This window comes from Solea senegalensis, linkage group LG18, assembly GCF_019176455.1.
Source record: "Solea senegalensis isolate Sse05_10M linkage group LG18, IFAPA_SoseM_1, whole genome shotgun sequence".
Classification (NCBI taxonomy): domain Eukaryota; kingdom Metazoa; phylum Chordata; class Actinopteri; order Pleuronectiformes; family Soleidae; genus Solea; species Solea senegalensis.
Genome location: NC_058041.1, coordinates 18,161,604 through 18,186,152, shown reverse-complemented (window position 1 = coordinate 18,186,152; position 24,549 = coordinate 18,161,604). Strand labels below are relative to the sequence as shown.

The window sequence follows — 24,549 nt, the reverse complement described above, 5'->3', positions numbered from 1 at the left end:
TGTGGCATTTAGGTCGATGAGCTAACAATGTGTATAGTGTCGCACTGAGACGATCCTAGGTTGTGCCTGACCATGGACCGTGACCATGGACCATGACCATGGACCGTACAGTGATGCACAGTGAAACTATGTTCCATGATGACCCCAGTCTACGCACCCGATCATTCAGCTTCATGATAAGTTCATGATAAACACACCCAATGTTTAGATAGAGTCATCCCACAGCCTGTCACTGCTAAGTAGCCGAGGACTAAATCTCTGAAGTGGATGACTTGTCCTGTAAAAATCCATTTCTGAGAAGGTATTTTTTAAACAAGCCATATGTGCATACATAATGTTAAACATCTATAGCTAAAAACCTAATGTATCTCATAAGGGTGTTAAAAATAAAATTATATGATAATAGACATTGACATCACCTGTTAAGTCTGAGTAATATCCTTCTCTGAGATTTCTAACTGCAACCAGTGGTTATTGTCATTATTGACTGTTATGTCAATCATTTTCTTGATTAATCATTTATAGGACTGCAACAATTATTTGATTAAACAATTATTCATTAGTTACTAAATTAATTGTCAACTATTTAGATATTCTAGTGTTTTTTTAATGATTAAAACAAGCTTTCAGATTTTTCAACTTCTTAAATGTGAATATTTTTTGGTTTCTTTGCTCCATAAAACAAAGAAAAATCATTATAACTGATAACATTTGGTTTGTGGACAAAATAAGACATTCCAACATTTTCTGACATTGTATGGACTAAACAACTCCTGAAGTCCCTTAAAAATGAAGACAACTGTGTAAAAATGCTGTGTTGATTGGTGGGTGTATTTTAGAGAATGACTGGAACAATGAAGAATCCTGAGGCCTGGTGACGAAGACCACTTTCCCTGTGGTCTTCGCCTTTTCCTCCCACCCGGCAGCTCCATCTTCAACATCGTATGTCCAATATAATCAATATCTCTCCTCTGCACGTGACCAAACCATCTCAACCTTGACTCTCTTACTGTATCTCCAAACTGTTCAACCTGGTCACTCCCAATGTCAATCTCAGCATCTGTCTTTCAGACGGTGCCACTCTCTCCAAGCCATACAATGTCATGTTCTGTCGTCCATGTCATTTTATTGTGAAATTACCTCTTATTTTGAAGTCTTTTTCGTCCCTTGTCTGCGTGCACTTTACTTTTCCCCTCTGTGATCAGCCAACCCATTTCACCTGTGTCTTGTTCGTCTCAGCTGTTCGTCGTCTCCCTAATCCCTCAGTGTATATAACCACTCCCTCTTCCTTTGTCTGATCGTGAGTTTGTCTTTGTTCGTCGTCAGTGTGACATCGACTTCAGTGGATTACCCTCTGTGTTTGCCTGTTTTTTGTGTCACTCTGTCTTGACTGTGGATCTCGTGCCAACGCCTTCCTGCCATCTATTTGAGGATCCTCTGTTTTTGCCTTTAAAAATAAACTTTGTTTCTTACCACCGCTCTGCATCTGGGTCCAGTCCTGTGTGTCACATACAAGAACTTGACTTGATACAAAGCTCATTTGTCAAGCATAATTCAAAGAAGGAATAAATAGAAATTGGAAATGAATCGGCTGTAATATGATATACAGTATATCCATTTATTTATTTTGCCTCCTCCTGACCCAGCTAGGACAGATGTAAAATCTTAGAATATTGGCTAATCCTAGGGTGCTTGAACAGCATCTGTAATGCTACATTACTACCTTTTTTTTATCCTTACCAAGTAGTCTCTTCTAATTTAAAGGGGACATATTATACCCTATTTCCCCCATTAAAATAGTTCCCTGGTGTCCTAATGAATATGTCAGTGACATGCTTTGGTCAAAATTAGATTAGAGACATTTAAAACATGCAATACTTTTTTAAAGGTCCCATATTATACCCTATTTCTCCAAGTTAAACTAGTTCCCTGGTGTCCTAATGAACATGTCAGTGACATGCTTTGGTCAAAATACCATAAGGATGAAGAATCATAGTAGTTCAATAACCCTGCTAAACCTGCCCCTTTCAGAATGCTCGGTTTTCGTGCATGGTCCCTTTATATGCAAATGAGACACAGGCAAACACACACCCACTTCTTCCAGGGGGTTTCTGATTTGTCCTCTTTACAGTGCTTTACAGCTCTATTCGTCTCCCCCTCCCTCCACTAGTTCTCTGACAATATCAACATGGCAGCGTGCGCAGAAAACAGCGAGAGTGCCGTCACAGGAAGAGACGTCCTACATAAGGATCGAGCCGAACACTGCCGAACTGTAAATCAGTTAAAAACACTTAGGGACAGCACCACTGATCGCCAGCGGCGTGCGGCGAGCTGAATAAACTGCATGTTGCTGTATCAGACCGGAGACTGTGCTTGTCCCTATGCCCCTAACTAATTTTCACAGAGAGTGCAGCACCGCTGATCGCCACCGCTGACCAGCTCCGGTGCTCCGGGCAGTTTAGGCAGATCGCCACTCGCCGCTGGCGATCAGCGGTGACACAGAGAGTGCAGCACCGCTGATCGCCACCGCTGATCGTCAGTGGCGAGCTGCATAAACTGCTGCTGTATGTGACTGTATCAGACTGAGTCTGTGCTCCGGTCATGGAGGACGTACTGAACAAATATTTTTAATTAGTTTTTAACACGTTTGCTGACTTTATCCGGCACATTAGCTTCATATATAAAATCCTCTGTAAAACACTGTGCTCCACTGTGCAGCCACCAACAGCACACTTGTCCCTCCGCGTTGACATAATACCGCTCTTCCTCCCTCGCCTGCACTCTCACAGGGACAAGGTGGAGCTAAGGTGGAGCTCTCCAAGTAAACTTACTGGTGGGGCGGTAACATTCGCGGTGAAATGCGCATGCTGCCGTCATAAGCGCAGGGAATTCAACATGGAGTGTTTTATCGCCTATACTTACACTAAGGGGGACCACGAAAACATGACTGAGTATTCTTTTTCCACACTTTGGTGACTGGTAGGGCCTCCAGAGTCCCAAATATAAGTATTGAAATGGTTAAATAGTTGATTTTGCATAATATGTCCCCTTTAACTGAAACTGGCTTTTTAGTTATTTGTGTCTGATTTCCTCATTGTAAACTGTTTCCTGTTTTATTTTGTAGCTTTTCCTTGTGTGTACCTTCTTCCTGTCCTATCTCCCCTCTTCATTGTCTGCCGTGATTCATCTGTGTTCGACTACCCCTGCCTGCGAGTGTATTTAGTCGCAGTGTCTTCCTCACTTGATAGCTTTCAGTTTCTTCCTGTTGTTGTGTTGTTTGCTTGTGCTGTTTCCTGTTCGAGTTTTCTTTATGTCTATTCCTCCTCATGTTGTATTTGTGTTGTAACCTGCATTTGTGTCCTTCATTTTGCACAAAGTGATACAGACATCATATATTGAAGTCTATCTTTTGTTTGACTGATGTGTTCAAGCTCTAAAGCTTAACATGACATTTGGTGTCTTGCCAAGTGTTGTCAGAAAAGATCAATAGCACTCTCATAAATATCAAGCTAAAGCCAGGAGCTGATCCTGCACTGATCCATACTGAGGTTTCAGACAGCCTTAGACTGATGTACAAGCCAAATGCACAATAATTGCAGTTACACACAGACAAACTTAAAAGGTACATTATGTGAGAAATGTATTGTGTTAAGTCATTAATGACCACGATATATCATCAGCGATATACAGAGAATAACATTTAAGCAGCTGATACGCATGTAAACATACTGGTTTGATGTTTTGGTCAAAGTGTGTTTCCGGCTCGACTGTGACTGGTGTGAATGATTTGCTTCTAGAGGGAAGCTATTAAACTTCAGCAAAGGTTAGATCATCACATTGTAATTTTTAAAGTCCAGCATTGTAGCTTGTTTCTCCACTTCATCATTTCATCATTCTCTGCTGCTGCTTAGAGCAGAGACACTTTCACTTTCAATCTCTGCCTCTCATTGACACGTACAAGTAACTCATTAATTAAATAGCTTCAATCAACAGTGGGACAGTTATGTATGTGCATGGGCCTAAACACCAGATATCAGTGCAGCTACTTGTCTCATATTGTTTTGGAAACGTTAAGTAGGTGGCAACCCATGATGTATGCTTACATTTACATTTAAGCATTTAGCAGACACTTTTATCCAAAGTGACTTACAAGAGAGGAATAAGCTATATAGAAGTCTTGGAGAGAACTCGACTCAATAGGAACAGTGGACTGATAGAGGGTGAGAGTGCCGAGGTAGATACAAGTGCAGAAGGAGGGGGTACGGTAAGTGCTCTTGGAAGAGCTGGGTTTTCAAGAGCTTCTTGAAGATAGACATGGATGCCCCAGGGATGCCCCTGTTCTGGTACCACTTGGTAGGTCATTCCACCAGTGTGGAACGACACATGAAGAGGGTCTGGATTGTCTTGGCACCGCCAGACAATCCTTAGATGAAAGGAGCAGTTGAGGGGTAACATAAGCCTTCAGGAGAGCATTTAAGTAGATGGAAGCAGACCCAAGAAGCAATTTGTAGGCTAGCATCAGTGATTTGAATTTGATGCTCCCTCTTCCTTTGTCTGATCGTGAGTTTGTCTTCATTCGTCGTCAGTGTGACATATACAGAGCTGTTCTCTCACCGTACAGTGGGATTTATTCCGTGGATTTTTTGCACCTCTGTGCTTCAGTGGATTACCCTCTCTGTTTGCCTGTTTTTTGTGTCACTCTGTCTTGACCGTGGATCTCGTGCCAACGCCTTCCTGCCATCTATTTGAGGATCCTCTGTTTTTGCCTTTGAAAATAAACTTTGTTTCTTACCACCACTCTGCATCTGGGACCAGTCCTGTGCGTCACATACAAGAACTTGACTTGGACAGCCAGTGGAGCTCAATGAACAGAGGGGTGACATGTGCCCTTTTAGGCTGATTGAAGACCAGGCACGTTGTCACCTGTTAGCAGGGCGTTGCAGTAGTCAAGGCAGTAGATGACCAGAGCCTGTACTAGCCGCTGGATAGCCTGTTGAGTTAGGTACGGTCTGATTTATCTTGTATTGACTAGTGCAAATCGACATGACCAGGCGAGAGAAATAACATGATCTGTAAAGGTTAACTGGTCATCAATCATGACACCCAAGTTTATTACTATCTTGGAAGGAGCCAGAGATAGGGAGTCGATATTAATGCAGATGTTATGATGTTTCCAGACTTTTGGAGTTTTGGAGAGGTTTAGCTGGAGGTGATGGACTTTCATCCATGCAGATACATCAGAGAGACAATCTGAGATTCGTGCTGAGACTTGCGGTGGTCAGGTGGGTATGACAGATACAGCTGGGTATTATCAGCATAGCAGTGATATGAGAAGCCATGTGAGCGGATGATCTGGCCCAGCGAGGTGGTGTATATGGCAAAGAGGAGGGGCCCCAGCACTGAGCCCTGGGACACCCCTGTACCAAGGCTGTGTGGTGCCTTGGTACAGTGTGACCTAGCCAGGACACATTGAACAAGGCGTCTGCTGTCAGGTTGGTAGCGGGCAATGGAGATGCAGGGTTAAGTAGAGTTTTGAAGGTAGAGAATAGTTCCCGGTGTCAATGGTATTGTGAATCTTTTTTGCAGCAGTGACACTGTTTGTTTAGGCTGAGAGGATCTAGCAGGTCTGGTGGATAGAGGACACAGGCTCTCCAGACAAGAGCTCAATGTAGAGCAGAGATAGTCAGTGGCATCATTAACCTCCAGGGAGGAAAATGTGGAAGAGTGGAGGATACAAGGGACGAGAACTGGGTGGGAGATCCACACTGAACTGAATGAAATAGCGGTCAGAGTAGTGTCAAGGTGTGACCGTGAGGGTATCTGAGGAACAATTTCTGGTTAGAATGAGATTAAGCTCTTTGGAGGGCTGCGAACCCGCTACAGCTAAAGTGCATCAGTGATAGGAAGTCTGTTCATGTTCATATCACCTAAGACAATCATGGGACAGTCAAGCTCATGGATGGAGGAGAGCAGGGTGTCTAGCTCATTGAGAAAATCCCACAGTTGTCCTGGTGGACGATAAATGACAATAAAATGAGTAAGCACGAGAGCATATGAGCTCATGGTCTTACCTTTACAAACTGTATCGATGACAGACGTACAGGCCTGCAGTAGCTCATCATCATCACAGGTGGTGCAAGGGATGCAGGGCTCATGAAAACTTTCCTGGTCTGAATACGTGTCCACAGTGCACACCTCGCACACAGTGTCATGATCCAGCTCGCAGCTGAACAACATCCCCTGGCCCTCAGGACATTTGGTGCAGGGTTCACACTGCTGAGACAGTTCGTTCTGGTAGTAGCCGTAGTTGCACACACAGACAGCGTCATTGGAGTCCGTGCACGGCGTTGCCATGCGGAGGAGACCTGTGCACTGTGTGCAGGTCTTACATTTCTCTGTGTGACTGAGGTTTTCTGAGAAAGTTTCACCTGAAAAAGAAGAAGAAACAAAATGGTTGTTTTTTTAAAAATGAGGAACTGTTTCTATAAGGCGTGTCAAGGTCACACGCACAACGACATGGTTTAGTTCCAATTTGTATATTTTGTATATATTATATGTACCTTAGATCACATCACAGCATTATTATTGCTTATTATTATTATTCTTAAGTGACACATGGTGATTCTTACAGAAGTTTTCCTCTGATGAAGTTGAAGAGGAAATGTCGCCACATGGAAAAATTCAACATAAACACCAACACAAACATTTTTTGTCGCAGTGACTTAAAAACATTCATGACAAATGTTTCATAAATCTTTTGCATACCTGCCATATTTCCTTGGACATATCTGTCTGCAGAGAACATAATCAATATTGCATGTTTTATGGAATTGTATTTCAGCTGCATAGAGAACTGGGAAACACACTAAATTATGCAACAGAGCCATTTGTAAGAGCTGCAGTTGTGCCGTGTGTGTGTGTGTGTGTGTGTGTGTGTGTGTGTCTACATTGTTGAGAGAAATGTTTTTGAAAACATTTCCGCACATGTTTTTGATAATTATAGGTGGATAGGATTCAAAGAACCTGTAGTTAGGGTTAGAAAAATATTTATTTCAGATTTATATTTATATTATCTGCTGCTATGTTCCGCAGAAATGCATTCATGGCTTTCCCAAGTACGCTTAAGTCACCACCCGATGCATATTTGGTAAAAATGGGTGGAGCAAGAACACTTCCGGGTTTGACGGACAAGTAGGCACAAGTACGTCTATAATGAAGAGTGTCCCCATACTGGAAACAATGGAAATGCTATGTGTTTTTGTGAAGTAGTTTTGATATATACTGTAATATAAAACAAATTTGATTGTAAAGATCATCTGCACAGAAAGGAAGGAAATATTTAAAAATATGTGTCTGTAATTTCTAACATTACCACCAACATTCCGTGATCTCCTTTAGGTTATGGTTGTCTGCTCATTGTGAACTTAAAACTCATCAAGATTAAATGTTATCGGTAGTTTATTTGTTTGTATCACAGGGACCTTTGACCTCACAGTGTTGTTCAAATGAAGCAACACAGTCAAAGTATGACACGTTTGGTCCAAACAGTGGGCGTTTCTCAATATCCATACTTGTGCGTACTTGTGCGTACTTGCGTACTCCCGTACTTGTGAAAACGTCATCAGCCTCAGTCCAAGTTCTGTTCCAATTCTCAAGTAAGCGAACAGCGAGGACGGTTCTCAACCCCGGAAGTGTTCTCACTCCGCCCATTTTTACCAAGTATGCATCGGAGGTGACTTAAGCGTACTTGGGATGGCCATGTATCCCAGAATACATTTCAGCGGAGCATAGCAGCAGATAATAGAAATATAAATCTGAAATAAATATTTTTCTGTGTCCCAGAACATAGTTTTAACATCATTTGAGGCGAGAAATTAGTCATTTAGAATTCAAATATGTGGTTTGTGTATAAAGATATGACGTATTTATAGTTTGGCAGCGACGTTTGTCGGAGGTGATCAGCTCCGCCTCTGCGGACGCTCGGCGCTCACTGTGCCCGGCACAGAGCAGCGTGACCTCGGCCTGTCCTGATGACATCATGACGTCGCTGTCATTAGATGCTCGGTGTGAGCCATAGATTTGTTGTTGACGTGTTATTTTGTTTTTAATGGAAACGTTTTGACCTGACAGTTTGAAAGTTTGTATATTATTAATGTTTTATTTATTTTTATATTTATATTAAAGTTGCATGGTCATTGTATCTGTATTTAAATATAATATGTAAATATTAGATATGTAGAGTAGTATATATTTGTACACGTCATATATATATATACTACTCTACAATGCTTTAATATATCTATTTTCCACATTATATTATTTGTATTGTATATTTTAATAGAAATAAATTAATAAATGAAGTTAAATATTTAAAATGTGATAATAATAACAATATATATGCATTTATTAAAAGTATTTCATATGTTCATTTATCAACACCGTAGGTGGCGCTAATGAGGCTGCAGCACAATACATACATACTTGAGTATTGAGAAACAACCACATACTTGTGTACTCCCGTACTTGGCAAGTATATACTCCCAGCGTACTTCTCAAGTATATACTTCCCAAGTAAGCAAGTACATACTTGCTTACTTGAGTATTGAGAAAAGGCCAGACATTAATTAATGTCGTATGTTCCACATTGGTCCTGATGTGGAAACAGGAACAGGATTCAATCCATCAACTTTCAACCACTTTATCATAAGGGTCGCAGGGAGCCGACATGTGGTACAGCCTGGACCGGTCACCAGTCCATCACAGGTGCATCACAGGTCCATCACAGGGCAAATACACAGAAGAACCACTCACACTCACATTCACACCTACCATCAGATTAGTATGTCCAATCAACCCCATTCTGCATCACAGGAAGGCCTTCAGTTGAACTGAGATCCAAACCAGTGACCTTCTTCCTGTGAGACAACATGCTAGTCTCCATAAAATCTCTTCTCTCTTCTGTCCAATAAAAAGCCTAAAGATGCTCATGGTATTTTGAGTCAGCTGCAATTGGAATTGTTTCTAAATGTACATTATTATTTCAGCCCCATGCTGATTCCAACTACAGAAAAGTTAACTGTGCATGGCAGGAGAAAAGGACCTTTCTCTCTGCTTTATCTCTCACAGTGTATCAAGTGTTAGGTCTGCGTCATCAGGCCACCAACTGCGGCAAATGCTCTGATGCTGCCGAGATTAAAACAGAGATGAGGAGGCGGAGTCGCAGGCAGATTCAGACAGGCAGACAAATGAAAGGAAATCAGAGACTGTGTCATTCGAGAGGACGGATCCTTCTGTGTTTGCTTTAATCATGTCTTCAGAAGTGGACACTATGGTCCCTCACTGTTCAGTGTCCAGTCATATTCTGTTACCCCATTATCTCCTCCCCCCCTTCAAACACACACACACACTCAGACTGCCCCACCACCACCACCACACTGCTCTCGGAGCCATTATCATAATGCCTTGCATCAATAATGCAAAGTCAATACATTAATAACACTAGCCTGCAGCATGGGGGGGCATATTTATATCATCAAAACAGCACATTCACCTCTGATGTTCAACCCTCAACACCCATACAAGGACAGAGATAAGTGTGTGTGTGTGTAAAAATTAACCATTGGTAGCTGTGTATGTCTGTTCCAGCTGTTCCAGTATCTCCACTCATATGTCCATTCATTCTGCAGTCCTGTTAACTATCTGCACAGAGACAGCCTGTTTCTTATAATTGGACACTTGTAGGCATTAGACAGTAGACTGTGTGTGTGCGTGTGTGTCTGTGTGTGTGTGTATATATATGAAAAGTTGAAGGTTGAGAAAAAAAAGCTGCTTGTATGGACAGTGGGGACATGTCCCCCACCAATATAATATTTGGAGAAAGCCAGAAATGTACAGCATATGCGTGTACAGTGCACAGATGCTGTGAGAGGAGACAAGAATGTACGAGCATCAGTGAACGCATCACAGCCGAGCAGAAGAGACGCCGTGAGTCACAGAGGAGACGAGAGAGACTAACCCTAACCCTTGCATTGACTTCCATTCATTTTGACAGCTTACCCATAACCAGTTAATGCCTAACCTTAACCACAACCAGTTAATGCCTAACCTTAACCACAACCAGTTAATGCCTAACCTTAACCACAGCCAGTTAATGCCTAACCTTAACCACAGCCAGTTAATGCCTAACCTTAACCATGACTAGTTAATGCCTAACCTCAACCATAACCAGAACCTCAGAAATGAGGTTCTGCCTCATTAGAACCAGGTTTTGTAGAGCATCTGACTCCAGATCAGAAGGTTGCGTGTTCAGATCCAGGTCAGGGTCAAAGATCTTGGGCCTCTTTTGCTTATATTCCTGTGGGGTGAAGTAACAATGGAGGACATCCAGCAGCTGTTTTTGTGGCTGTTTGTCTCAAAAAGATGTTAAATGTCACCCCTCAGCTGACTGTTGTGGGCTGAGCCGGTCTACCCTGACCGTACCATACCATTTTACTTGCTGCTACTGCTACTGTCAGGTGGAATAGTGACTGATAATCTCCTCCCCGTTCTCAGGGTTCTCAGCTCAACATGCCATGAACCCTGCATTACTTTTACTAGCTGTCATGCAGTCATGGAGTCTAGTACATTCAAATATTCAACGAATAAATAAATTCCCACTAAACAGCCCTTTTCCAGTGTTGATGACCACTCAAAGCTGCTTTACACGCCATCTATTTTTCTATCACACATCTTTCACACCCATTCACACGCTGCCAGCACAGCCATTACTAGCAACACGGGGGGTTAAGTGTCTTGCTCGAGCACACATCTGCATACTAGTAGAGCCAAGAATTGAACCCAAAACCTTCCATTTCAGAGAGGAGTCAGAACCATAGAAAATTCAAGTAGTTGAATATGCTAGACATAAAAAATGAAAATAACTCACTGGTCACATTTATAAATGCATCATTCTGTGACTTCTCTCATGACCTGTGAGTCTGAATCATTCTCTGACTGTGGGCTTCCAGGGTGGTTTACAGCTACTTCCTGGCCCAGGCGCAGGATAATCAGGGATTTTAAACAACTCCGCAAACAGGGAAGATTCTGGCTCAGGACCAAGTGTGGCTTCTGCAGGCCTTGAGCTAATCTTTGATGTCATGATGGAGTTACAAAGAAAAATATGTGTTTGTTTGTTTTCCCTACACTAAAGCATGAATCTACCTCATACAAGACCTTAAATATCCTTCTTGTTTCATTTTTCATCTCTATACTGCTCATCATTCCAGTGTCTGTTGCTATAAATATCTTCCACTACAGTTTTATTTTTCTGGCCCCACTCTTGTGTCGTGTCCACTTCACTGTCCTCATCAAGTCTTTCAGTCCAACACTGCTTCACTCCCTACATGGTAAAAGCCATGAGGAGGGCAGTAACACAGGAGCTGCATCAGTGAAACTTTACAGATGCATCATGCTCTGACACCAGGTCACACAGTTGTTTTCTCACAATAAGATTTTAAAGCTGCAATGAGACAAGATTGGTTAAAAAAACTGTTGAGTTCTAGTCTTGGATTATAGGCTTGGATTGTGTGTCATATGCAATAGTATGACTGGACCAGAAACAGCTTTATCGCAACAAAACATACTGACATCAAAAAAACTAAAAAGTCAAATCACGGTGAATTTTGAAAGATTTTGCCACATTTAACAGTTGATTTTTCAGTTCAGTGATTCCATCTGGAAATCTTAGAATATTTAAAGCACTCACTTTATTTCCTTCATGCATACATCATAATATTGCATGGCTGCTATAAAACACACTCAAAGTGAATCTTGGGAACCCAAAGATAACTTTTTTTTCTTGTACTGTAGAGTGAAAGTTTGCAGTCTGCAGATAAGGCTAAACTTAAGGGAACTGTAACTTACTTCTTGCTTCTTACTGCTGTTAAAGTGCATGTATGTAATGTCTTCCTATATTTTGAGATGGACTGACACGAATAAAACCTTTATTTTATTTGACAAAGTTATGGAAAAGACTGTCAGACTCCTGAACTCTATGTAGCCCCCATAGCCTTGCTGCCCCCACCCCCACGGACTGTACTTTGCACATGCCCCCAGTACCGTACGCCACCTTTGCACAATTTTCTTTGCATAGCACCTTACCTCTAGAGGTTTTAGAGTTTTAGTCTTTTTTAATTTAGATTTTGTTAAGTTAAACTGTTGGTTCTTCTTTCTTACTTTCTTATTCTTCTTTATTGCTGGGCCGACCGGGTTCTGGAGAGACTGATTTTCGTTCTGACCGCATGTCTTAATGTGTGTTGGTGTGACAATAAAGAAATCTTGAATATTGAATCTTGAATCTTGAATGTAGGTTAAGGAATTATGTCCACTCTGGTTTTTTTGAGCAAACTGAAATTCATGGCGTCCAGAGCTCTGAATCACGTTTAATCATCAATTACAGATGGATTTACTGCTTTATTGGCAGCAACATGTTCAAACCACAGTATACAGAAACATAGTATTTTTTACTTCCTTGCAAATATGCTGAAGTTTATATAGTCTAAAAACACCCTTTGATCCATGTGTCTTCTTCAGGCACAGTTTGTGTAAGAAAGTCATCATTGACAGAGCATTAGAGCAGTGGACGCATGACGCGTGTGTGTGTGTGTGTGTGTGTGTGTGTCGATGATTTATTCAATGAATCAAATAAACGGTTTGAACCATAAAATGTCACAAAAAAAAAACATTGAAAAATGTTGAGCATGTGTTTGAATGATTTCTTTGTTATATGGAACAAAGGTGGTGAAGAATGCTGTGCTATAGGAATTCTTTATATCTGACCGTGAATGTGTTTGAACCTGAATAGAACAATTTGAACATTTAAAAACGTCCAATTTGAACAAAAAAAATGACTTTGACAAACTGAATTTGAATTGAGATAAATAAAACTGGACTGTGAGAGGGAGCTGAATTTTTCAATCCATTCAGTTTCAAACTCAGTTTTTACAGATTCAAAATTTGAAAGCAATGATACAAATTATTCAAATTGAGGGATTCATAGTCGGATACAGACGAAAAATGAAAAATGTTGTCATTTAAGAAGAATGTCTGACTTGACTGAGCTGTGCATGTGAACATAGAATAGCAGCGAGTGTGTGTTACTCACTGTCGAGGCAGGGCGCACACTCAGTCTGGTTGACTCCACACGCTCTGACGACTCCCTCCCCGGGCTGACACTGCCTGCAGCATTCCCCTCTGGTTGTAAACTGGCCTGAAAAACACTCGTCCTTTTTGGCCAGAGTCCCAACCTGCCAATCACAAGAGAGAGATCAAAGCGTCCTGCATGAGTTTATTACAGAATTAACACACAGATGACTTTTAATGATTGTCTGCGAAGACCAACACTTGTACCTTGATAATTCTTTGTTTCATTTGAAATCATTTCTGTAGGTCTGCGCTTCACAAACGCAGAACAAAATAAACAAACCCATGTGAAGCCACATTTCATTCTTTCTCACTGTTTTAATCTTCTAACTTTCACTGAGATTTATTTTGGAACCACTACAGCAGTGGTTTCCCAGCTCAGGTCAGGACCCTGTGAGAGGATCCAGAAAAACTCTGATGATTGATGACGTACAAGAGAATGTGTGTGTCTACATGTTTCCTCACGTTTCCTCTCCATTCTTGTTGTTCTTGTAAAAACTGTATATTAAAAGTAGTCCTCACTGGCAGTATAATAATATCATATTCTCATGAAACTACAATACTTTATTAAAGGTCCACAGCATGATATGAACTATGGGGAAAGCTGGTAATTAAACAACGGAAACAACCAGTGTTTTTAGTTTCTTAGTTCAGGAAAGAGTTACCTCTGACCTCTCACACTTCACTTCGTTTTGTTTCACGAGGATAGGAGGATAGGATGTTCTTCTCTTCTCTCAGTCAGACAAACTGCAGAACAGCGTTCTCTTACTCTGCTCTGCTTGGATTTTAAACATGTCTGATACATGGTCTGCACTGACTGTGACATCCACAACAAGTTTATTCCACTAAAAAAAGGTTATTCTTGTCCCCGCCCACCCTGCTCTGCTGCTGTATACACACAAACGCTCCCTCAGTCAGGTCTTGACAGAGCTTATTTTCAGATGAAGGACACAGCAAACAAATAATGTTACATGGTTTCTGTTCAGAGACCAAGCAGAGGCAAAATAATGTAACTGTAACTTTAAGCTGACAGATTTCAACCCTCTGTGTCTCAATGTGTCTCAGATTGTCGTCAACAATGTCTAAACTCACTGTTCAACTGCTGCATGACACTGTTGTCCTAATGAGACAGAAGTGGTGAAGTGCAGTACCGACATTTGAAGGTTAGGTTGTCCAAATCAATGGAAGTCAATGCACGTCTTTAAAAGGACAGCTGTGTGTATCAGGGCTCGCATTGGTGTAAAAATGTTGCACAACATCAATTTGTCAGGGTTTAGGTGTGTGTGTGTGTGTGTGTGTGTGTGGAATGCTGCTGACAAGACACAGGTCCACAGAAACTACAAGGTTCCCCTCAGGCAACACGGAGTCAGCTGGGAGATAATGTGGGTGGGCGTGTGTGCACATGTGTCAGAGTCACGGGCCCTTTACTTTCAAGATTCTAGTATTCTGTTTAATCTTTGTGTGTATATATAGTGAATATTAAAAAAAAGGTGCTAAAGTTAGCTGGAAACTTTATAGATCAGTGGTTCTTAAACATCTATCCCAACTATACCAAGTAAGAAAATATTGAGCTCTTGAAGTATTGCCAACCACAGTTTGGGAACCATATGGAACAATTAAGTTGCAGCTTGTGTTATTTTCATCATGAAAATAACGTTGAAATCATGTTGTTTTGATGAATTTAAATGTGTTAAATAACACTCTGTTACCCTGAGGTAGTCTTAAAATGTCTCAATGGTTTCTTATTTGATTCTCTATGTATTTGTTTTAGTTTTGAATCAGTGAATAATCCATTGTTAATCTCACAAAACAGAGTGAGTCAGACGTGTCACACTCCTGCTTCTCCTCAAGTGTCCTTTACATACTGCAACACACCCATCTGCACGCATACGTTTGCACAAACGCGTAAACAAGCTCGTATGTGAACAAACCTGTTCCCAAACACTTTTGAAATCAGTCCAACTTTCAGTGTTTAGCTGCATCTGCTTCTTTTTCCCCTTCTTTGACCTTGTTCTAGCTCCAGGTGTGGGTGCAACTCCCAAAACTTCCATAGAAACTCCTCATTGTAGCATTGCACATACACAGATGAATTAGAGGCTAATGTGATTTGAGCAAGTAAAGGACGAGCAGCACTTAGCAAGTTGGAGCTCGACTTGTTTCCTGTAATTGGTTTTTCGATGGGAAGTCAAGGGCTGCACTCCTCAACTTTAGTCAGCTGATCTCCCTAAAGCTGATCACACACTCAATCACTGGCAAATGTGTGTGTGCAAGCATCTGGATGCATAACTCTGGAGCTCCAACCAATCTCACTAATGCTGTGGTCAATTTTCAGTTGGAGGCACTTAACCCCTGAACCTCAGCCATCAGCCTCTCTAACAGCCTTCCCATGAGCCGAGTCCAATTCAAATCCAGACCTGGATCTGCTGTTGGAACGCAGGTGAGAACAATATCATAGCTGACATCAAATATCATGTTTTACAAAGAGAAAAGAGGAGACAAATGCAAGCAAATGAAACTTGAAATCTTCATGGAGATCAAACCTGGTTCAAATGAAGTAGAACCCCATCTTAGATTTGAATTGTGGTTAGGTTAAAGTTAGGGTTAGGTATTCAGGCCTGCAACTCGCAATTATAAACATTATTGATTGTTCTTTGGTCCACAAATGTCAAAAAATGATGATGATGAAGAAGATGAGTCATTTAGTAAATGTTGACATTTAAGAAACTGGTTTTATTATTAAAAGAATTCTTAAACCGATAATCAAAATAGTTAATGAATTGAGTAATCAAACTAGTTCTGGTTAAGGTTAGGTTTGCTTTGTTTTAAGATGTCCAAGTGAATGGACCTGAGTCAACCTGAGTGTGTGTGTGTGTGTGTGTGTGTGTGTGTGTGTGTGCTGACCCAGCAGAGGATGCATACCCATCAGTGGTATCAGCTGTCATGTAACAGTGATACAGCCTGTTCCTAAACCAGGACCTTGGGCACAGCTGGGAACTACTGAGTGCTTAGTCCTCAGCAAATACACTTTTGTGTGTGTATTAATAGCTAATAAAAAAGCTAATAAAAAAGGTTCAATATTCAACATTCAGTCACACACAGTGTCAGGAAGGAAATGTTACTTTGGTAACTATATAGCAGAGTCTTGATTGAAGCTGCAACAATTAAAGAATTATGGAATCACCAACTAGGGCTGGCTAGATGTATCCCAATAAAAAAGTTTCAAATCAGAAGATCAGACTTGATGTCAGATAATTAAAGATGAACTTTGCTTCTGAGTGAAACTAGAACTACATTTTGTGTCTTACCCAAAAAGCTTCTGGGAGGAGAAGAGTCTTAAAGAACTCAACAAAAGTCCAGTTGCCATTGTTTGTAGCACTTTAAGGCACTTCTCTGTGTTTTCAGTATTCTTTTAAACTGTTTGCAATTGTCCCACTTTACTAGCACAATGTTGCTGTTGCCTCCATCTGTGCTGATGTAAAACGGACTTCCTGTGTGCAGTAATGTCATCATGAGTCATGTGAAGCTGATGTGTGACGTCATTGACAATGGTTTGAATTTAAAGTTTATCAGTTATGAGAATAATCCTGATTACTCATAATCCTGCTCTGTGCTTCTTTATCAATACTCGTGTTTGATGACAGTCCTCCTGAACTCAAAGACCTGGGCAGACCTGGACAGACACAAACATCATCACCCTGCCTGTCTCGTACACATAATCACACTCTGACAGTGAAAATGATCTTTGACCACGGTTTCAAACACAACACATCCACAGTAAAAGCACTGGTTCAAATCCTCTTATTGTGAAATACTGTGCATGGCTTTATAATGGAGGGTCCTGGTATTTAGTTGAATACCTGTACTTAGGATCATTTGAATTTGAATAAAGTAGGAAAGTGTCTCACTAAATGTTGGTGATAAATCAGTGGTCTGCTGTTTCAGCTTCTCAAATGTGAATGTTGTCTGGATCCTGTGCTCCATGTAACAGAGCAATCATTACATTCTGTGGACATCACAATTTGAAGGTTTGGGAAACACCACACTCCCTTTAAATGCCCCGATAACCTCAACTGACCTTTGGGAAAGTATAGATTAGGGGTTTCCAACCCCGCACCTGGAGGCCAGTACTGGCACCTGTGCTAGGCTGAGCTGTGCCACATTACCACCGTCCGTATTCTGTTGAGTATTCTGTTTCCCTGGAGGAGTCAGACGTCTCACACACATGACAAAGAGGCTGGGTCCTACTATGGTGGTCCATGTGGACTCTGTGCACTGACTCTTCATGCCCCCTGCAGTGAAACACTTTCCAGTCTAGTCTTGTTTTGTTCAATGAGACTTATTCAACACAGCACTCACAGTGCTACTTCAGTGAAAGATGACACACAGTGACAGACCAGAGTTTCCCAAACAAACTTACAGCCGCATCTGTAACTCCTAATATCATTTTGATTTGAGGAGCAGATGTGTGTGTGGTAAATGAATAACAACTTTATTGATACATGTTATTTAAAACATATACAGATAAAACGTCATTAAGAAAATTCTGCAAATTTTTTGGGGGACCCAAACAAATCTCCCACAACCCACCCGTGGGTCCTGACCCAGTGTTTGGAAATCACTGCACAGACGGACATGCGGCTGTGTATGTGCATGAAGAAATGCAACATGGTTCAGGGCTGAATGATTTTGAATCACTGATTCATAATCATGTGTGATATTTGTGCAGATCTGTGAGAAACAAATATGTTCTCTCTTCTGATATTATCTCTAATGATATTTTGACACACATCATGCCATTTGAAAATTGCATGAGGCTGTTTTGCGATTTCAATAATATTTCAATTCATTGTTCAGCCCTACTCAGTACCAGGGTTAGAGCCCACATTGCTGTGTTGATTTTCATGTATTTTATGCAAAGCATAAGGTTCAATTCAGCGTCTTTGAGTGTCCAGAAAAGCACTATATAAATATGTATTATTATTATTATTATTTTATCATTATTGTTGTTGTTGTTGTTGTTGTTGTTATTTTACTTTTTTTTAATAATCAAATGATCGTTTGGAGAAAAGAAGGAAATGATTTCAAGAGGAAGACCTACACTGAAGAGGTACATCATTTCTGGTAGTTGGAGTGTTAATGATAAATTGATTTAAAATTTAGAGGTGGTGAGGATCATAAATAGTGCCTATGCTTATGTGGAAGCTTGTTTTTGTGAGTGACATAACGGAAGATGTGGTGGTAATGATGCAGTAGCCTATAGATGCGCAGTGGTGTGCGTGTGCGCTATGGTTGTTGCAGATCAACTGTCTTGTGAATATAGTGCATAATAGTGTGTTTTTTTTAATGAAGGCCCTGACTGAAATCCCAAAGTACGCTACTGGGTTTCAACAAATCACTGAGATCCTCACGGCGAGCTCCTTTCACTGTGACACTGTTATTGTCCTGCGTGTCTGAAGAGCCACATGTAACTGAGAAGGGTGGAACTACACATCCAGCAACTGGAGCTATAGAGTAACAACCTGAATGGCCGTGGTGGACAGGTGCAAAGACACGGACCCCTCACAGATCATTTACAGGTGCAGGCAGCTGAGACCAAAAACTATGCTCAGTAATTGATGCAAACTGTGATTTTGATTTGAAAACAATGAATGAAAATGTGCGGCCCTGGTCAAGGGACACCACACCTACACCCTAAACTGACCACATCCTTTCATAAAGTATAGATTAGGGGTTCCCAACCCCTGGGCCCGGGTACAGTTCTGGGACTCGAGCCAGGCCACAAAAAGAAGCAAACCTTCCAGTCTGTGTTGTGTTTGTTTTCCCTTCAGAGTTCAAACTCCTTACACACATTTTCACATGTTAAATCGGAATCTGATGAATGTTCCACAGAAAGACTTGGACCGGCACTGGTGATAGATGTTTAAGACTGAGAGGAATAAGATAAACTTCCTCTTTTTAAACTGCGCGCGCGGTGGTGCCGTAAACACGCAGTGGATTCCCTCAAATTTAACACAAACACTGAGATTACATGCTGAGATTACACACTGAGATTACTCACCAGCACTCCGAGGACCACTGCTGTGACAGCGGAGTTCATCCTGAAAGTCTCTCAGTGACCCCTGCGTGGAGGAAACATCACCGCGTCTTCACTTTGTTTCTCTCAAACTCTCCGAAAAGTCTTCTTCGCGACAAGTGTGTGTCACAGCTGGTTCGCGCTGAGTTCGCGAGCTGCTGCGGCTGCGCGCGCGCACACACACACACACACACAGACGCAGAGAGAGAGCGCGCGTGCCCAGTCAGAGGAAAAAGATTATTATTGGACCACTGGATGTTCAGCTCTGTGCGCTTTGCTGGACTCATATGGCACGAGCGCTCAGCTCGGGAGGAAGACATCTCCCACTCCACGCCCACAGAGAGAGAGAGCGAGAGAGAGAGAGAGAGAACAGCTTGAATCCCATCAGGTCAAGTGCTGGGGTATTTCTGAGCAAGGTGCCCAATAGTTGAGTCGAGTTATTTAATCTTTATAGAAGAGCTGCTCACGGATGTTAACACTCTAAATTAACGGTTGCATCAAGAAGGATAAAAATCTGTGCCAAATGAAAATAAATATCTGGAAATATGGCGATTAGCGAGAGAGATCTCCATATGTAACAGAACTACAGAGAAATGTGTTATGTGGTTTACATGCATTTACATTCTCCCTAACATGTGACTACAGCTGGAACAGATGTGGATCTACATACATACATCAATGCTTCACTGCTGTCTTTATGCAGAAGAAGTGAAGAAGTGACACCTGAGGCGATACACACATACGCACATCATGTAGTGCTGGACTCAGATCATGACGATACAGGTTGATTTAGTTGTTTGTGGGGATCACTTCCTGTTAATGGAGTTCACTGTGTTGTTAAAGGAGTGGTTCTGGGTTTAAGATGAGATACAATAAATGAAAAGCAAGAGAAATATTATAAATAATATATGAATATGAATGGAGAAAAAGAACCGATGCTATGACAGAGTCATAAAATGTTCAAGTATGCTTGTATAAGAGCCACCCTGAGACACCTCTCACTGTCAGGTCACTGTCACTCTTCAGCACCAAAATGTATCATAAAATCAGCGTTTGCACCAGCTGCTGCTCTACTGCTGCGTTGTTTGGTAACTTTGTCTCATTTAAGTAAAACCAAACACAGAAGTGAAACAAATGTCAGTTTCCTGTTGTCTAACATGGAACAGAAAATATATTCTAGATGTAGCTTACATTTGTTAAGTGGCTCAAATGTGATGTTTTCATGTGTCTCAGACTCACGGGGGGATCCACACGTCTCTAATCATGACTTCATCCAAAAAACAATCGAACACATCACTTTAATCATCACGTCCTTAGACGTCCAAAGTTGTGCAGTGTGTTCTGTCAGGTTTTGCTTGTTATCTTAAGATCCAATAACACGTGAGGAACATTATAGGTATAGCTGTTATCACTGAGTGCATCTCCCTGCACTAACCTCTTCTGATCTTTAAGTGTGTATTGATGGGCCTGTGTTTTTAAGGCTTTTATTAAAGGACTAAGGTCAGTGGGGGACATGGGGGCTGTAGAAGAGAGAGGAAGCAGAGATGCTGTGGTTGAGATAAATAATGCATGACAGTTGAGAAGGAGGGGCCAGATGGAAAGGAAAAAAATCAATTTCACAGTCATACATGTGGAGCAAAATAAACTCGTCTAATCAGTGTGGTTTGTGTAATTGATTGGGAAAAAAATGATTACAGCTTCATGTGAAACCTCTTAATCATTTATGACAGCTTTTTTAAAAAAAAAAAAAATTATTATATTTTCAACAGACTAACTATTATGTCATATACACAATGTACACACACATTCACACACTGACATAAGGAAACACTCAGACCTATTACAATTGACAGCAATGTAGCACATACATATCTGGAGAGAAAGTAAATATCAATGAAATTATTAATACCCAACCTTATGACCCAAAAACATCAGTTAGCCAGCTCTGCTCACTGCCATCACCAGCATATTTAAAGAAAGGCTCCATGTCCTAAAAAGGTTGATAGTAAGTCAAATGTCACTTTGTAGGTGGTGCATTATCAATCCATCAGAGCAATGTAGAATACTGAGCGGCCATCTTTGATGAGACTCTTCAATATGAGGGCCGGGCAAGACAAGAACATGTCCACATACACACATACAGGATCTGCAGACGATGCAGTATTCTAAACTGAGTCTCTGTAGTTCTGTTACATATGGAGATCTCTCTCGCTCGTGTTGATTCATCTATTGTAAGATCGAGATCAGCATTCCATTTGCATCGTATAGTTCACATGCACACTGGAGAGGCCATTACCTGCATTCACAGATTCCAGACCTAGCCATATACTGATTCTGGGTCAGCCTTGTGACAGCTTGTTGATGCTGAGGTGACACGATAACAGCTGCAATAAGACTTTCTGAAACGCACAACAGGAACAAGGGTGGGATAATCCTGTGATAATCCATGTTTCAAGAATTATTGTCACATGAGAGGTTACAAATGCCTTTATTTAGCTTAATAATGTATAATCCCACGTTGTTTATGCCGTTATAGCCGCAGTCTGAGCGCCGTCAGCACAGACTGTGGTTACTAACCGCAACATGGATAACATCTTGGAGAAGCTTTCGGCTCTGCAACAGTGAATGTGTTTCGGACCGTGCAGCACCGGCCTCGGACAAAGCAATCACTGCAGTGAGACTACTACTTACTACTACTACAACTGCTACTACTACTAGTACTGCTACTATTACTACTACTACTACTACTACTACTACTACTGCTACTACTACTAGTACTGCTACTATTACTACTACTACTACTACAACTATTACTACTACTACAACTGCTACTACTACTAGTACTGCTACTATTACTACTACTACTACTACTACTGCTACTGCTACTACTACTACTGCTACTATTACTACTACTACTACTACAACTATTACTACTACTACTACTGCTACTATTACTGGGTGAATGTGTACAGCAGCTTTGAGTGATCATCAAGACTAGAACAGTGCTGTATAAATACAGACTATTTACCATAACCATTTACTGTGGCATCAGTAGATCAACAACTCCTGAGTGCTAGGATCAAAAATGATTTTCTCTCTGGAGTTTGGTTTGCAGTTTACAAAGTGAAAAAACAACACTTCCATAAGATAAAGTTTATTTATGCAGTTTGTCTCTAATATAATAACTGTAATGAATTTAAACATAATTTTTTGTGTCCTTTCTCATATTTCTGACGATTCAAAAGGCAGCTGTGACATGTATAAGGTTATTTATGGTGTCTGCACACACACACACACACACACACACACACACACTGACCATCTGTCACCAACCAGTGAGTGGACAGAAGATGGGTGGTCCACGACAAGCTCACTGTCCCATCTCAGGTTCCGTGAAAAGGGTTTTGTTACAGGTGGACAAAAAAAGTGTGTGTGTGTGTGTGTGTGTGTGTGTCCATGTGTCCATATCAGTTTGGTGCAAGTTATCTGTCCTCACAACAAATAAACACATGTGCAGTATGTGTCATGTCAGCATTGAGCAGCACTGACAAAACACATTGTGATCCAGAGTCTTGTTGCAAGCTTTCCTTTCTAATGTACTGTAATAGATGGAGAGGCATCATGTGACGAGCCAAGGACGAGCTGAAATCACTGTGAGAGCACTCACACCAATAACTGCATGAGGGAGGTATCATGTTGTGTTCAGGGAAAACCTTCAGAGCGCTGCGTTCCTGTGTACGTCGTACACATGAGAAACAACCAAGAACATGGACAAGAAACTGCAATAAAGGTTAAAGCTGTTGAATCTGTGTCTCTGCTGCAGCCTGTGGGTATGATGGGACTGAAACCCTGGACAGGCCAGATGGCAACACCCCCCTTCTCTTCTCATGGGACTCTCTCATCTGCGCTTTATTGATCCAAACCGTCTGATCTCCTCTTACTGTACATCCTCCTCCATCCTCAGACAGCACACTGGAAACATTACACCATAAAGAGTTATTAGCTCCTTGATTTACAGTTATATACTGATGGACAGTATCTCTGCCTCGGATGCATTTGTGTACAATATTCTTGCTTGCTTTGAATCAAGGACTGTTATGGGCTTTTATATTGATCACATTGGGTCAGACACACTTCACAGTTTTAACACACAAGGCCAAAAATCAGCCCCAGGCTGTTGACCAATCCCTGCACCCTATTATGCAATCACAGTCACAGACACAAGCTTGGTTTCAAATGTTTTGCAAATTGAAAAAAAAAACTGTTAAAAACCAGGGCTGTCACTCCACACCCTCGTGTCAGGGTGTGGAGTGACCACTGTGGCATGTTAGTGACAAGCAAAGTGTTTTGTTTCAGTGTTCAGTGAATTAATAAGATTTGTTCAGAGAATGGTTCAGTACTCCCTGCACGACTGGAGCACAGGCTCCGTCTCACACAGTCACTGAACGTGGTTAAATACTCCAGACTCCTCAGACTCCTGTTAAATGTTGGACATTAACGCATGTTTTCAGGATTTTCACGTCTTTTCAACTGATCTACAGTTCGGCATTGTTCAGTTGGATCTGACTCTTCCATTGACGACGCTCTCAGTCTGTCTTCGGTTTGTCGACCTCACATTTTAGTATCAGCTCTCTTGGAACCTCACCAGAGCAGGTGCCAAAAAAGCACCAGGTACCAGGTACTATTCCTGAGTCGAGCTGAGCCGAGCCGTGCTAGATCTATATAAAGGAGAAACACCATAAATGAAAGAAGATCAATGGAAGGTGTGGGTTGTGTCCAGAACATTGGTTGGTTAGTTCACAGAGACAAGGTGGCGAAAACATCCTGGTCACCACAGACACAGCGATGATGACGTCAATAAACATAATGATACTGTCAGGTCAGACTCCTTTAGCCTCCTTTAGCCTCCTTCACCCTCATTTAGTCTCCTTCAGCCTCCTTTTGCCTCCTTAATTAATAAAGAGAAATTCTCTGCATAGGCTACTTGAAAAGTAAGTTGTGTCATTATTTTTTATTTTACCTCAGAATCCAAAATACTTTATTGTAGGGAATCTTTTTGTTTTTACAATATAGATTTCATGTTAGACATAATGTTATAAACAGGTGCCTTTTTCTGTATAGCAATAATGGTCAGTAACATCAGTATGTCCAAATAAACATTAAATATCCAGAGTTATATTATGTTTGAACAATTGTGTTTACTAATCAAATTGACTCACATGATCCACCTAATGCATTGCTGCTGTATCTCACCATTAAACAGCATCTTTTTCAGACTGGAAACTGACATTTGTGTC

At 41.2% G+C, this 24,549-nt stretch overlaps 1 protein-coding gene across 1 annotated transcript in view; it reads right to left on the bottom strand.

Annotated features, from left to right (window-relative positions):
- ngfrb (nerve growth factor receptor b) overlaps positions 1-19,525 on the bottom strand; it is a 43,936-nt gene extending 24,411 nt beyond the window's left edge. The window contains exons 1-3 of the mRNA XM_044014530.1: positions 19,238-19,525; positions 13,142-13,283; positions 6,072-6,428 (exon numbers count right to left, since the gene is read on the bottom strand). Coding sequence (XP_043870465.1) covers positions 6,072-6,428; positions 13,142-13,283; positions 19,238-19,276 — 538 coding nt within the window. The 5' untranslated portion in view covers positions 19,277-19,525. The remainder of the gene's footprint in view (positions 1-6,071; positions 6,429-13,141; positions 13,284-19,237) is intronic.
- Between the last annotated feature and the right edge of the window lie 5,024 nt (positions 19,526-24,549).